General features: G+C 41.4%; 1 protein-coding gene across 2 annotated transcripts in view; it reads left to right on the top strand.

The window, feature by feature from the left end:
* Positions 1-14,983: 14,983 nt before the first annotated feature.
* The window catches only part of MAML3 (mastermind like transcriptional coactivator 3), a 395,007-nt gene continuing 393,047 nt past the window's right edge, over positions 14,984-16,943 (top strand). Inside the window, exon 1 of one of the 2 annotated variants that reach the window (XM_005607833.4) lies at positions 14,984-16,577. In XM_005607833.4, coding sequence (XP_005607890.3) covers positions 16,107-16,577 — 471 coding nt within the window. In that variant the 5' untranslated portion in view covers positions 14,984-16,106. The remainder of the gene's footprint in view (positions 16,578-16,943) is intronic. The other variant, XM_001502411.5, reaches the window with a different exon arrangement.

A 16,943-nucleotide genomic window follows, 5' to 3' on the forward strand; every position in this document is an offset into this window, starting at 1 on the left:
ATCATCACGGTTATGCAAACACGTCTCAATTTTTTGTTTTTGTTTTTGTTTTTTTTGGAGGAAGATTAGCCCTCAGCTAACTACTGCCAGTCCTCCTCTTTTTGCTGAGGAAGCCTGGCTCTGAGCTAACATCCGTGCCCATCTTCCTCTAGTTTATACGTGGGACGCCTACCACAGCATGGCTGCCAAGCAGAGCCATGTCCGCACCCGGGATCCAAACCAGCGAACCCCGGGCCGCCGAGAAGCGGAACGTGCGAACTTAACCGCTGCGCCACCGGGCCAGCCCCAAACACGTCTCAATTTTTAAATACAGGTTTTTAAATCAGAAATGCAAGATACATCTCTTGAATGTTCTCAATGTATTAGCGATTAAAAATAACACTAGTATGTAGAAGGCAGATATAAAATTTGGTGATAAAATTTTTTGGATAATTAAAAAAATTCAATAAACTAGTAAGTTACTTTAATAAGTACATTTCACTTGACAACTATTTATTGTGATTGGTGATATATTTGAGTATGTCTTTATTTTGTTTTCTTTTTACCATCCTCTTCCTTTTTGTAATTTTCCTTCTTTTGCTTTTGGCTGAATCGATAAATACCTTTATTCCATTTTAAATATTCTTCTGCTGATTTTGAAATTATAAATTAAATTTCTATCCTTGTTATTGTTACCCTTATATTTTTAACCTATGTAACTATATATTTTTATAAAAAGCTTTAAGTTATTCTTTATCACCATTCTCCTTAACACACTGAAGGTCTTGGCATGAGTCAGCCACTTACGGAACAACTCCTGATATTATTACATAGAGTTTTAATTTTTCCTCTTTTTTTTTAGCACAAAACGATAATTATTACAGTCAATAGTTAATTAAAATATATCCACTTGTCAACTTCTTTGCTTATTATTATTTCTTCCATCCAATGTCTTTCTAGCTCCCCTGGTTCAAATCCTGATTCTTACCTAGCTGTGAGATCTTAATCTTCCTATACCTTAGTGTCCTCACTGTAAAATGGGGTTAAAAATGTGTTACCCTCATAGCAATATTGTGAGGATTAAAATTGATTGATGTGTGTAAAATATTAGCTATTGTTATAATTATCATTAGGCTCTTTTCCTTACATTCATGTTAATTCTTTAATGCGTCTATGAGGGGTAAACTTTCCATGGGTGAAATGTCTTTGTTTTGTCTCTTTTGAATGGTAGTTTAGTTTTAGTAGGAGAATCTAGCTAGATTGAAAATTATTTTTCAGTCTTTGGCTGTTTGAATAATTATTTCCTGTAACAGTGCTGATGAGAAGATTGTTGCCACTCCAGTTGCCCATCTTTTATAGGTAACCTGTCTTTTTCCTCTGGTAGATTTTAGGATTGTTTTGTTTGCCCTTGATGTTTTATAGTTTCCCTACAAAGTGGATTTATTTTTGTTTATGTTGCTTGGAATTTTTTGTGAACTTGTAGTTTGAGGATATATCTTCCATTCTGGAAAATTCTCAGCCTTTATCTCTTCAAATGTTGTTCCTCTGTCTTTCTCTTTCATCTATTTTTCACTAGAACTCCTATAGATTTATTTTGGAGCCTCTCCATCTATTATTCATGACTTGTAACTTCTCTTTCATAGTTTTTGTCTCCTTGTGCTGCATTCTATGTAAATTCCTCAGCACTATTTTCCAGTTCTCTCTTTGGCTGATTTCAATCTAGACTTTATCCCATCTATTAAGATTTTTAATTTCAAAGGATGCATTTTTCCAAAATTTCTAATCAGTCCTTTTTCATATATACTTGTTCTTGAGGATGTTCATATTTAATTGGTTCCTATAAATAACCACTCAATTGTGTAAATATCCACAGTCGTGCATCGAGGTATGGAAAATTCAGGATTGTGACCAGCTAAGTTTTCAAGAGGGTAAATGCTTTAAATTCATTCTATCTTATTTAGCTTTATTTTTCGTAAATCAAGTGCCTATTTTACGTAAAAATCACTCCCCTGGCACTGACGAGGATTCTTAGAATGTCTTATCTTCTGTTTAGCTTCCCATTTCATCAAGCTCAGGAAATCAACCATCTATCTGCATCAAACATAAGCACACTGCACACACATTCCCAGGAAAATCAAACTGAAGGCTAACGGACATGCAAAAATACAGTCAGTTATTTTATTATTCCTTATTTCTTCTCGGGCAGTGGAAGGGGCTCAGGTTAATTTGCATGGCTCACACAGGACAGTAATTAGAAGTTCCATGGATTTAGAATAGTACTGCCTTAGCCACAGTTCTGACAACCTGCCTCCAACCTCCCTTCAGAAAGCACCTCAGACTCATTCTTCTGTGCAAAGAAACCCAACTTGCAGAGAGTCCGAAAGGATGTTAGAGAACATTTTCCTCACTAAAAAGATGTTAGCACCAAAGCATTTACTCAATGGCCCCTTTCAGTCTTTAAAATATAGCCAGTTGTCCTGGATGAGTTCTTATGTTTCCCAAGGGTGAAATGGTTTTGAGCTAGGACATTTTATTAATTCTGTTTCATCAGGAGCTCACACTGAATGTGTCCTTTATATCTCAAAGGATCCCAAAGCCCTCAAAAAGTTATGTGCCAGATGATAACTCCCCATCTGAAGACCAGCCTTCTCTGAAGTGTTGGTCTGGACTGAATCTCAAATCTAATATTGATTCTAACTAAATGTGCCATGGGGTTGATTAGACTCACTGAACAACAGGCAAGGAATGCCTCAGTTTTCAACTTTTTGGTGTTAGATATATTTGCATTGGCATTTTCAATAGATTTTTTAATGCCCTATATTATTCAAATATTTTTCAAGGAAATGAATGTAGCTATTATATATCTTTATGCTTTAAAAAAAGATGTATGTATGTTGTTCCTTGACCCCTTTTCACTGTTTCATTGCATGGGTCTGTAACAGGGTTTACAACTTGAAATGTGAGAGCCCCTGTACTCATCTCTTCCTTAATAGGTCCCTGTAGCCTCACATTCAGTTCTACATATTAAGCGGGATAGCTTTCTTGTTGATTAGCTTTATTTATGGACAATTTCAGAATTGGAAGATGATATAGACATTAACCTTTTGATAGATAAGCACCAAGTCACCAGTAAAGTCAAGATCAGACTTAATTACTATCAGGCCCAGGATTAGAATTTGTGGTTCCTAACTCCTGGTCTAATGTCCATGAAGGCAGAAGGGCCTATAAACAAATATGAATATTTGGTCCATTCAGAAACCACCTGAGATGTCCCTAATACTTTGTAATGAGTCTATTAGTAGTATAAAAATGGTTACTTCTGACATGTTATAAACAAAATCAACAATTCATGGACCCATTATGAGGTACTTAAGAACTTTGTTTTGAAGGCTTTGAAAGGCAAAGGATGATAGCCAAAGGATCTCTCTGCAAATGGGCAGCTTTCCCAGATAGCCCCAAAAGGAAACAAGAATGAATGAATTAATGAATCAGAGTTCTTTTAATAGTTCTATTCTGATGTCTAATTGTGAAAGTAAGACCCTATGACTTCATCACAAGGTTTAGCACTCTGGCTGAAAATATTGACTAAATTTACGCTCTTTCAAGACTCTAAAATTCAAACAAGCTCTTGTCACTTGAATGGACAGAAACCCACAAAACCTTAGTTCATCATATGTACAAAACCATATTCAAAGTCACATAGATTTTATACCATCATGAGTAGTATGTTTCCAAATGCTTAGTGTATATTAGGCAATCTCATTTAATCCCCCTAATAAACCAATGTGGTAGACCTCATAATTGATATTGATTCCATTTTACAAACAAAGAAACTGAGATTTAGAGAAGTTATATAACTTGTCAGAGTTCATGTAGCCAATAACAGCAGGGCTGGGATTTGTACCTAAGTCTCTCCGACTGCAGAGTTTAGCTCCAAATCACTATGGTATCTAAGCTCCATTTTGGTACAGGTGGGTCCCAAGGCGAGCAGGCTCAAGACCCAGGAAGAGCCGATGTGTGTCAGTTCAAGTGTGAAGGCAGGAAAAACCCGACGTCCCAGTTTGAAGGCAGGCAGGCAGGAGGAATTCACTCTTACTTGCAAGAAAGTCAGCCTTTTTGTTCCATTCAGGCCTTCAATTAAGTGGATGAAGCCCACCGACATTAATGAGGGCAATCTGCTTTACTGTCTATTGATTTAAATATTGATCTCATCCAAAAACATGTACACAGAAAAACCCAGAATAATGTTTGACCAAGTATCTGGGCACCCTGTGGCCCCATCAAGCTGACACGTAAAATGAACCACCATAGAGGAAGAGGAGATGTGGAGAGGAAATCAAGAGTTTTGCTCTGGACATGTTAGGTTGGAGATGTTTATTGAACCTCAAAGGAGAGATGTAGTTAAGGAATTGGGTATAGAGACCAGTGTCCTTGAGCTATAGTATTTTTCTTTTCCCTCGTACATCCCATATGTAATCCTGATATAACATTCCTTGTGTTAACATTGACTTTAATTGGCCCTGCCATAGTTATTAAGATTAAATTGCTAATTTACTTACACTTATTTGACTGTATCAGAAAACTTATTCCTTAAAACATCATGGCTTCTCACATTTCTGAACTTTCGCCTCTGCTCTTTCATCTTTCTAGATGCCCTCTCCTCATCTGTCCACCTGGAAAATATCTTTTTAAGATGTATCACCTCCTCCTAGCATCTTTTCCTGAATCTTTTAGACAAACCTCAGACTATAGACTCACATTCTTTCTTCTCTTCAGATTCTCCCTCCTTTTCTTTCTTCCCTTCTCTTTCTATTTTTCTTTCTTTCTAGAAAATAGAAAGTTCTCATTTTCTCTCTTTATTATACAATTATATGTAAATATTATACAATTAAGGCAATAAAGAAAGAATAAATGGTAGTAAAAAGCAACTAAAGTCCCAGAGTAATGATGTTTAACTGGTTTTCTAGAGTTTGCTATATTTATGTACACAAAACTGTATAATTTTATAAAATGAGTATTTCTGTAACTTGTTTTATAACCTGCTTTTTAAAATTAACAATATGTCATGAAGAGCTTTTAATGTCAATCAATATAGTTGAACATAACTCATTTTAACAGTTGCTTATTTGAGTGTATGGCTATAATGTACTTTATTTATCTTGTCCCCTAATAGTGGCTTTCAGTTGTTTGCACTTTTTTTTTTGCTATGATAAGTAATGCAATGAATCATGTGTTCCTTTGCATGAGTCTTTTAAATCATTGCATAGATTTAATTATTTGGATATAATATAATTTTAATATAATTTATTTAACCAGTCCCTAATTGATGGATATTTCAGTCACACCACACACACACACACACACACACACACACACACACACGAGGTTGAAAGAATGGAAGGAAGGAAGGAAGTGAGGAAGGGAGGGAGGGAAGGAGGAAAGAAAGAAGGAAAATGTAGGAAAAGGGAGAATTATTGGCTCATATATTTGGAACTTCTAGGGCATCCTGGCTTTAGGTCCAACTGAACCCAGGACAGAAATAGTGTCATGAGGACTATCTCCAATTCATGGTTCTGTTTTTCTCTGGGTTGGCTTTATCTTCAAATAAACTTTGTCCATCTTATATCAAAGTTGCAAGCTTATATGGCCCTTAACTTCCATGATTCCTGGAGGAGAAAATGTTCCTTTTCTGGTAGTTCCACCAAAATTCCCAGAGAGAGCTTTAATTGGACCAGCCTGAGTCACACACCCATCTTAGAGTCAATCACTGTGGTCAAGAGGAAAGTGACCACATGCTCCTGGAGCCAAGGAGGGTTCAGTCTTCCCTTACCTCTGCAAACTTCATGGGTTGAAAATGTAGGTAGGAGGGTTCTGAAAAGGTACAAAGGTGTTCTGTTAACATGACAAGAGCATGGCAATCAATAAAAGGGGTGATTAGGCTTACATGTGAGGGGATGCACTATAATTAGTGTTCGGGTGGTGAACATGATGTAATGTAAACAGAATTCGAAATATGATGTACATCTGAAAAAAATAAAAATTTTTAAAAAAGCCAAAAATAACAATACTTAAGATGGATTAAGGGACCAGCCCCATGGCCCAGTGCTTAAGTTCTCGTGCTCCGCCACGGGGGGGGCCAAGGGTTTTGCTGGTTCGGATCCTGGGCGCGGACATGGCACCACTCATCAGGCCACGTTGAGGCGGCGTCCCACGTGTCACAACTAGGAGGACCCACAACTAAAAATATACAACTATGTACTTGGGGGATTTGGGGGAGAAAAAGCAGAAAGAAAAAGAAAAAGAAGATTGGCAACAGTTGGTAGCTCAGGTGCCAATCTTTAAAAAAAAAAAAAAGATGGATTAACATAGTTTTTAAAAAAACACCAGTGCTCTTGTGGAAAAAAAAAGAAAGTTTTTAATGACTGCAAACCTGTATAACATTGACCTGCAAGATATCCATGGTTGGAACTTCATTTTAACCAAGAGATGCCACACTGTTTCTGCTTTAAGGTTGGGTGACTCCTGCCCCTTGCCCATCAGCCTTGTCTTCTTGTCTTTTTGCAATATCTGTCAGTTACTCATCCACGGATGGTGAGCAGAATTGGATGGATGAACTTCCACTGTCCTGGACAGCCATTACTTCATCCCCATGCTAGATCTGTTCCTTATGGCAGCTGAGGTATTACAGACTTTTTACTTCTCCCATGCTGAAGATTTTCTTTAACAGAGAGTGGCAGGAGAAGATGTGGAAGAAATGAAGGGCATTGTAGCCAAAGCTGAGAACTTTGTTCTGAATTTCATAGACGCCAACTAATACACTGATCCTAAAATTGTCACATTTCCCATAAGATTATTTTCTGGCCTCACCAAAAGCCAACGTATAACCAGAGGCATGATTAGACCAAGGTATGTGGGTGACCTGGATAGGTTAGCCATTTGGTGGCCCTTGAAATCACTGTTTGGCACTTACTTAAAGGAGAAACTGAGAGTAGTGGAAGAGGCTAGATCACCAGTAGCTGTCTCCTCTCCCCTCCCAAACTTACATACCCCACTCAATAAAACGAAAACCCTGTGGTACCAGGACACACCCTTCTTAGCAGGCAAATTATTAACCATCTACCTTGGTATGACTCTAGGGTCTCCCAAACCCCACCCTACCACAACACCAGGCAGATAATCCTAGCGTTCCTCTTGAATACACAGTACTCCTCCTTGGAGTTCTAGAAAACACAGTTTTCTCCATCTCACCACACATTTAGTTGGGTCATCCTTAAACCTGCCCAGCTCAGAGGAATGAACAGAAATTTGAGGAAGCTGACAGTAAGCGAGAGGATTAAACTCTGGAGCCAAAGTTAACCAATTTGGAGCCAATGTGAACCAGGGTTTGGTGACAACAAGAAAAGAAGAATGAAATGATAATATGTTTGTGACGGAGGGTGGGGATCGGGTGGGGGAGAGAGGGAGAGTTTGCCAGCAAGAAAAAATTGAAACATAGAACTATTTTCAAACTCTTTTTAGCTGCGGAACCCTTTTTTTTCAAAGGAAATCTCACTCCAATTTGAAAAAGAAGGCGGTTGAATTGAAGAGGGGCCAAGATCCAACCAATTCCTCTCCCCACCAGACAACAGCCCCCGAGGCCCCTCAGAGGGAATTCTTAGGGCTCAACGTGGCTTAAAAACCGCTGACCTCGACTGTCTACTAGAGTAACAGTGAAGAATGCAGTTTGCTCAGAGACATACTGATGTTGCCTAGGCTTTATTGCAACGTTAAAAAGGGAGCACGCAGCTGAGGAACAGATGATATCAGACCATTAAACAGATACTTTGGGGTGATTTTTCACCAGACAATGAAAGTGATGTTTTGTGTTCTCAAACTGTTGTATCTTATTATTTTTTACCTTTTAAACAACATGTATAGGATGATACATCTTAAATTGGGTGTAATTCTAACTAAACTTAATTTTTTTCCCCAATCTCTTTCTTACTAGTTTTATTTTAACTGTGACAAACTTTTCTCTATCCCTTCCTCAAACTCTGGTCAATCTAGAGCTGACTACACTTCTCTTACATTAGCTTGTTGTATTATTTTCACTTCTTTCTCCCCACTAGATTGTTAGCTCCCTTGGGAGGAAAATGTTTTGGTTTAAGTATGTTTCCCTTACACCTGGCACAGGACTTGTCAATAGTCAGTAAATATTTGCTGAATGGATGACAACAGCAGCAACAGAGTGGCTACAAGCCCCTACAACAACAGCAGCAACAAAACAACACAAAGGGATAGGCTAGCCCTGGTGGCCTAGTGGTTAAGTTCGGTGTGCTCAGCTTCAGGGGCCTGGGTTCGGTTCCCACCCAGGTGTGGACCTACACCACTCTTCTGTCAGTGGCCATGCGGTGGTGGTGGCTCACATACAAAAAGAGGAAGATTGGCAGTGGATGTTAGCTCAGGGCGAATCTTCCTCAGCAAACAAAAACAAAAATGAAAACATACACGAAGGGGAATCCAGACAGGCATATAGGACAGAGGCTTTGCAGCTGATGTGAATGCAAATTATGCAAACTCTTTCAGCCTTCATTTCTCATCTATAAAATGGGAGTAATAATAAGGTGCATTACAGCTTTCTCAGGCATGTAGTTGTAATTGCCTTAAAGCCCTTATGTCGCCCATGAAGTAAAATAAGCATACATGGTTTGATATATTCCTCTACTAACTCTTGGCACTCCCAAATTGTCCCCTTCCCCCTCCATTGTTTATTTTAGAGCACAGATGAAGTAGATAGACCTGTTGAATTAAAAAATATATATATTTTATAACTGAGAGCATATAGTTGAACTCATATTAAAGGCATATTTGGGCCATCTCTGGCTTACATATCTCCTAGGGTTGTTGGCATTCTTAAGTTGGTTAACATATGGAAAAAGCCTTGCCCAGTAGCTGACACATGGCCACAGGTGCACAATAAACGTGAGCCCCTTTCCCTTGCTGACAGACGGCAGAGCGCGGTGAGAGAATCTGTAAGAGGCTGGCTCTGATCCATTTGCCTCTCTTCCACCCCTGCACCTCTCCAAGCCAATTTGCAGAATACCTCAACCCCCAGAGAGACAGCATTTTGAAAAATAAATCACACCTTACTATGATTTTCTTATACTGCATTCAAATAGTTTCTACAGAGTGGCAGCATAGTATTTCCCTCCTCGGGGACTGCTGTTCGGCACTGGTCACAACTCCCTTTCCAATTCTGTAACTTTGGTAAATTGTGAATCGGTCACTCTTTCATCAAATAATTCCCCAAACACAGTTACAGAGCTCTGTCATGGCCAGGCCCTGTGTTAGGCTCAAAGACCAATAAAACACAAGTAAGAGATAGACAAGAAAATCGACAGCTACAATACAATGTGCTAATGTAAGTGCCAACACAGAGAAATGCTCATGATTCTCAGAACACTGAGAAGATGATTAACCCAGAATGGGGGCTAAGGGAGGCATGGCCAAAGACAGCTTTTTGGAATAAGGACTCCTGAGCTGAATCCCTTCGAAACACTTCAGTAACAGGCTTCTGTTGAAGAGAGACCTGGGCAAAGTGCAGTAACTTTAGTTTCATAAAATGTAGAACCCTAAAATTAGAAGGAAGCTTAGGAACCTACTTCCATATCATCTTCCTTCAGTAGTGTGCTCTCTGGGCTCAGACCACCTGAGTTCAATTCAGACTTGGCTACTTTTAATTTGTGATTCAGTCTTAATCTGTGATTTAATCTTAAACTTTCTTGCCTCAGTTATTTCACTAGTGAAGTCGGTCTAATAAAAGAACCTGGAATAGAACAAACTTTCAATGAACGTTGACCATTAAAATTACATCCTAAGTTATTATTGTTGAGCACCAGTAAATGTTTACAAGAAGAAAGTACCATTACTCAGTTCTTTGATTATTTGTTAAATAATTGTTTCTAAAATTAACAGTTTGGCTGCTGATAGGCCTTCAATAAATAAAAGATTTTATGAATACGTTCTCTCCAAATTTCAGAAGTTTTCAACCTCTTACATGGAAACCAGACCTTGTTCAAAGAAGGCGTTTTAAGATAAATTATTTAGCACTGAGAGTAGAGGTATGTGTGAAATAGAATGAAAGGCTTTTAAAAAATTTGTCTGCCATGGACTTTAGATAATCTTTCTCCTAATAACCATAAAACTATTATATACATATTAAAATACATGAATAAGAAAATAAACCCTATTAATTCACATTCCTCTCAAAATTTATGACATGGTCTATAGCTTAGCAAGCCCCTTCTTAACAAAAAGTGAAAATTAATAATGTAAACAGAATCTTGCTAAGAATATTTAAATACTTAAGGAACCAAACTTTTGAAACCCCCCTAGTCCATGGGGGATGTCACCCACGTACAATTGGTTCACTAGGTAGAGGGAGCTCATTAAAACAGCTCCAAGAGGCCAGTAATTGTTAGACTAGACAGAATGTATGCTTCAAAAGAAATGAAACTCTACATCTTTAAAGATATTACATAATTAAGATTTTCAGTTAAATAAGGCTGACCTTTCCCCCTAATAAGGAGGTTTTATTATACACAGATACATATTAATATAACATACTCAAAGCACTAATGCTGAAAAAGGCTAGTCAAATTCACCCTTCTGGGATTTTTCCCTTTGTATTGCTACCTCCCCTCTACGTGAAGGTCAGAATTCCACACATCCAGTTAAGATGAGGGACGGGCCTGAGCCCTGGGTGCTCGTGATTCTGGCAGAGCAGATGGTGAGGGCAGTGGGCTCTTTGTCACAGATTACTTGCCCAGGCAATCGTTGTGAACTTCAGGGGATTTACAACTGCCTTCGATTTTTACTCTCTCCTCCACAGAGCTTTCTACAGTGTTTCATTCTGTGGGACATAACGGGATTTTGGCAACACTGGGCTGAACAAAGTTAAGTATGCTTTGCTGCAGATTTCTTGTGGCCTTCAACGTGGTAATAAATCTTCAAGAGAGAGATGCGGTACGGATCATCTCCTCCACTTACTTGGCTCAGAAGCCTTTCTGGTGAAACATCTTAGACGACTAGGTTCTTCAAAACACACTCTAGAAAACACTATAATAACACATCCCTGCACTGCCAAAGTAAAAAGTATAAGTCAGCTTTAATCCTTTCAATGGCAGCATTGTCCCAACGACACAGCCTCAACTTCTGGACGGCCTTGCACCATCTGGCTCCTGCTTATCTTCCCAGCCTCAGCCTCATTCCTTATCACACCATCTCACACTCACACTCCTGCGAGACAGAACTGTTGGGGGATTTGCTGAAACAACAGGCTTCGGGGCCTTGCTCTAGCTCCCCAGTGCGTACCCACCGGCAACCTTAGCTTGGCTTTCTTCTAGCCAGTTTTCAGAATGAGTTCTGGAGAAACCTTCTTAGAGCCACAAGCATGTACTTGAAACCTCTTTTATGTGTTCCTGTACCTACTCCATATTAATCCCATTTCAGCATCATCTACTGCCCTGAGTCTAGTTGGCCGTCATTAAGGTTGGGACTGTGTTCCATACGCTGTTATGCTGAACTCCCAGTGCCTACCACTGTGCCTGGCACAGAGAGGCCATAACTAAATTTACGAATTATTGAAGTGACAGCTACATCTTGCTAGGGAGTTGAGGGCACACCCCACTGCTGCTAGTAATTGAGGACTGCCTCGCCCACTCTGTGGGTATATATAAAGGTTTGCTTACCCATAGGTGGGCAGCAGAGGGTTCCTACTCTACCTGGTACAATTATGAAGCCAGTTCTACTGACCCACATTAATAAGGAAGCAGAAGTGTCCTATACACTGGAGGTTCTACACAAAGTCCTCTTTCTTAACACTGGGACACTGGGCCCTATCAGATGGACATAAGAGGATGATGCAGAGTTGGCCTAAAGAAAAGTGAATCTGGTACAGCTCCTTAGAACTGCCAACTTTGGCTCAGAGCCAGAGCCTAAGGACAACCTGGTACAGGTACTTATTCATCACACCCTTCTTCTATTTGGCATCCAGAGAGCTATCATCAAAGTCTGGGGACGCAGCTACATAATTTCTTTCTCATCACTGCTATGGCATCTCAGATTTCTTTGCCATTCTAGAGCAACAGCACTGATGATGTGGCCATGGCTCCTATCTGGAAGTTTTGCTTTGCAGCAGGCTCACATAAAAGATAAAGATGGTCATGCTATTAGAGTGCTTGGTAGGGAGAATGGACTAAAATTGCTTCCCCATTACTTGGATTTCTCTACAGTTTTCAAGGAGTTCTTTAGGATGGTGACCAACAAAGCTGGCCACCTTATATGAATATATCATGAGAGTCTAGAATTAACCAGTATGAAAGCCTCTGCTACTTCTAAGTTCACTGGAGCAGATTAACTCTCTAACTCAGAATCACTTGTCTGTGTTGCTCAAGACTCAAGTCTTGTTCACTTCCTGCTTCTTTCTTCTAATCATCCTGCACAATTAGGATGGGGTTTCTGACCTCAAGTATGTCGCAGTGGAGTCCTGCACAGGTTAATTTCCTCAAAGACTCTTCTCCCATTGGCCATCATACAGCTTCACAGTCCTTCTTTTCCCCCATTTTGGTTTTGGACCTTATGGCTGCCACTCCCACCAACTTGATGAGATAAAAGATGGGTGCCAGTGTGTATGTGTGTGTGTGTGTGTGTGTGTATACCCATGAACAGCCAATCTTTCTTTTTTGTATAGTCCACTTATGCACTAAACTTGAGCGGCAAACTAGACTGTGGTTGTGCAAGAATAGCTCCATTTGTCAATGGGAAGCTCTAGGGTAAAGCCACAAAGTGTGGTCCTACACCTGCTGTTCCCCCAAAGAGAAGGATGCAAATTCTTGTGTATTTTTGGTTTCCTTTCATGATAGGAGAGGTAAATAGCTTGATGGGAATGCATGTTGCTGCCCTTGTTAGAATTTTTTTTTTTTTCAGAATGACAAACTTTCAATGAAAAGTTAAATTCTCGGGGCCAGTCACTGGCATAGTGGTTAAGTTCACACGCTATGCTTCAGCAGCCTGAGGTTCACAGCTTCGGATCCTGGGTGGGGACCTAGCACCCTCATAAAGCCACACTGTGGCAGCTTCCCACATAAAATAGAGGAAGATTGGCACAGATGTTAGCTCAGCGACAATCTTCCTCAAGCAAAAAGAGGAAGATTGGCAATAGATGTTAGCTCAGGGCTAACCTTCCTCAAAAAATAAATAAATAAATAAATAAATTCTGAATCATAGGGAAAAGCTAGAACTAGAACGCAAGTCTCAAAACTGAAGACCCAATGCTCAAGAACTTCAAACTTGCTGCCTGCGTAAATCAAATTGCAGTCATGTATGGGTGATGTAGGTGTATAGGGGTAGGGATAGGAATTAAGCTAAAGTGAAGAGAGAGCAGAGTGAATGCAGAGTCATGGTCTCCTCTCTGTAGTGAAGCCATGTGCTTCCTGAATTTCTTTACAGAGATTATTTAGTGAACGTGTGAAAAAGACAAAGGCCACTTTCTGATTTTTTTCTTATAATTTCTTACAACTTTCTTTATATTTTTAGAATCTGAACAGACTTTTTGCTATAGAACTCAGTTGAATTTCCTAATCGACTTGAAGGAGGGGCAGATATGACAGAGAAGGTTGTATGTTAACTAGCCCTCTGAAAAGTATGGTAACTTCAGTGAAAGATACTTTCTCACATTGGTTTCACGACTTACAGGAAACCTACACTACGTTAATCAATGTTTTGCTGCCCATTTTACCATATAATCCAGTGGATGTTAGAGATATATTTCACCATATAGACCTGATTAATTGAAGAAAAATATGGCTTCTTATTACTAACATTATGAGGTTAGAAATAGCATCCTATGCTAATCTGCAATGCCAAGAAATGAAGATGGTTTAAATCAGATCTCATGACTAATGCATGATACCCAAAGTTCTTTTATTCCTGCCTATTTTAGAACACTGGGGTGTATTTTTACCCTAAAAACTAAGTCTATAAAATTTATTGAGATAATACAAAATGCCTTATTATTAACAGCTCACAATCAAGATTTTGTCCTACTGATGATCACAGAAATGCTGTTTCTCCATTTTAATCTTTAAAGAATTATGTATATGCAATGGGTTAAGGTCACATTCAAGGATATTTGATCCTGACTTCTTGTTATTGTTTTTGTAGATACTCAATATGTGGAAAGACAATAGAAAGTTTGGATTGCTTTCTGTGGTCGCGATTCCATTTTAATTGCACTTATTGTGAATTCATTTAAACAGAACGAAATATATCTAGCAATAAAGTTAGTCTGTTATTTTTGCTTGTTTTTGTTTTGGTCATGACAAACTGTGAAATGCTGTGCTTTTCCTATAGTTCTAGTCCATGAAATCTGCAATCTTTCCACTTGATTTACGAAGGACCCTTAATTACTGCTGTCATTAGCACCTAGTGTTCAAAACAGTCTGTTAAAATGTACTGTTACTCTCACCTCCAAGCCCCTGCTTGCTTTATTTTAATTTTTTTTGCAAGGGTAAGTAAAACAATAATAGCCTTAATAACAACAATCATTATGTACAGCGAATTAAATAATATTCCAAGTTGTTTGGTTCCTATTTATTTTTGTTTAGAATTCGGCATTTGTATGTTAAGACTGGCCTAGAGTTTGAACAAGTGTCCATAAGCAGGGTTATTACTAGCGAGGACTCCTTACCTACATTTTCAAAACAAGTCACTCATTTGCCTTTTTCTTTCCACATGGATAGGGATGACAGACAACTGCTGTGAAGCTTCAGTGTTTCTGTCTGGTCATGCACAGTTCTGCAATATAATGCATAAATGTATAACAACAACTTGGGCTCGCCTGATACCTCGATTGGAATAAGGAAATCCAGCCACGCGCGTCCACGCGGCTGTCCTTGCACGCGCACGCACGCACGCGCGCACACACACACACACACACACACTCTCCCTCTCTCACACACAGGTCAAAAGTTGATTAATTCCCGAGATCCCCCAGAATCTTTCTTTTTCTCTTTTCTGGCAGCTTCGGCTTCCCAGTCGGGGTAGTAGAGAGGTTGGGGGCGTAGGAGAGGCGGGGAGGGCGCGGCGAAGGAGGCGGGAGCCGGGTGCCGGTGCGTGCCGCGCCCGCTCCTGCCGGGTGAGAGTCCGGGCCGGGTTTTGCGCCGTGTCCCCGGGCTTGTCTCACGGCCTCCAGCCGCCGCCGCTGCCGTGTTTACTGAGCTCGCGCGTCCTGATATCACTCCGCTGGCATGGAGGAGGAGGAGGAGGTGGAGGAGCGAGAGGAGGAGGAGGAGGCGGCGGCGGCGGCGGCGAGCAGTTGATCATTGTGATGGTGGCAGGAGCAGCGGCGGCAGCGGCAGCCCAGCCGAGCGTTAGGGGCTGCTCTCCGCGCGGCGTTTTGCAAAGGACTTCACCGATCTACTTTTGCAGTCGCCTCGGACTGTCCATGTGTTTACTTCCCCCAGCCCGAGGATTCGATATCTAGGTTCCTGTGAAATGCAACTGAGCAGCCAAAGTACTTTGAGAACACGGGGCGGCATAAACACCAAAACTTTTTTGTGGAAGGAAAATGCAATAAGCAAGCTTGCCGTTTTCCGATGCGGTGTGGAGTGAGTGTGTGTCGCGCGTGTCCGCACTGGAGGCATATGCTTGTGTGTGTACATGGGGTGTGTTTTTCGGTACGTAGGGAGAAAATGCTTGCCAACCACCGGAAATCTCCTGGAATTTATTAGAAAATAATGGATTATAAAAAGAAGGCAGGCAAGGAGCGGATCTCCCCTTGAGTTGCAACCCGATTTGCTGCTGGCTCAGTTTGTTGTGATTCTTTTTGTTGATAGGTGTCTGATGGTATTCTGATAACACCCCCCTTTTTTTCCCCTCGAGCTTTACAGTTTAAAAAAAGGAAACAAAAAAACCACCCCAAAATCTCTCCCCCTTTTTTTCGCCCCGGCGGGATCGCTGTTTCCATCCATGTGCTTGCGTCTCCCCCGCGTTCCACTTAAACTATTTTAATCCTTGGACCCAAGGAGGAGGCTGATAGGGGGGTGGATAAAAAAAGTTCTTCCAAAATAGTGTGCCCGGGGAGCAGGATGGGGGATTTCGCAGCCCCCGCTGCTGCCGCGAATGGCAGTAGTATTTGCATCAACAGTAGCCTGAACAGCAGCCTCGGCGGGGTCGGGATCGGTGTGAATAATACTCCCAATAGTACTCCTGCTGCTCCGAGTAGCAATCACCCCGCTGCCGGCTGCGGCGGCGGCGGCTCCGGGGGCCCCGGCGGCGGTTCGGCGGCCGTCCCCAAGCACAGCACCGTAGTGGAGCGGCTCCGCCAGCGCATCGAGGGCTGCCGGCGGCACCACGTCAACTGCGAGAACAGGTACCAGCAGGCTCAGGTGGAGCAGCTGGAGCTGGAGCGCCGGGACACCGTGAGCCTCTACCAGCGGACCCTGGAGCAGAGGGCCAAGAAATCCGGCGTCGGCACCGGCAAGCAGCCGCACCAGAGCAAACCCCAGCAAGATGCGGAGGCAGCCTCGGCGGAGCAGAGGAACCACACGCTGATCATGGTGAGGGCGCACTGGCAGCGGGCATGGGGCGCGCACGTCGGGGGGGGGGGCGTGGAGCTTCTTACATGGGGGGACAGGGGTCTGATTTGCACGATGGGTGAGGTGGGCTGAAGCCGAAGGGTTAATGTCAACTTTTCTGAGGCAAAAGCTGCCGTCGCCGCTACCTGTTAATCTGTCAGGGTTGTCAGATTTGGGGAAGAGGGGGCGAGAGGGGAGAAGCCAGTCACGACTGCGAGGGGCGGAGGGAGCCTGGAGGAGCGTCAGAGTGCGGCGCTGGAAAAGTTTTTTTTTCCCCTCGCTCCCTTTCTTAGATACCGATTTGAAAGAGAGTGAACCTAGAGTTGAAACCTCGCTCCTCCTCTTCAC

The sequence above is a fragment of the Equus caballus genome, chromosome 2 (assembly GCF_041296265.1).
Source record: "Equus caballus isolate H_3958 breed thoroughbred chromosome 2, TB-T2T, whole genome shotgun sequence".
Taxonomy (NCBI): Eukaryota; Metazoa; Chordata; class Mammalia; order Perissodactyla; family Equidae; genus Equus; species Equus caballus.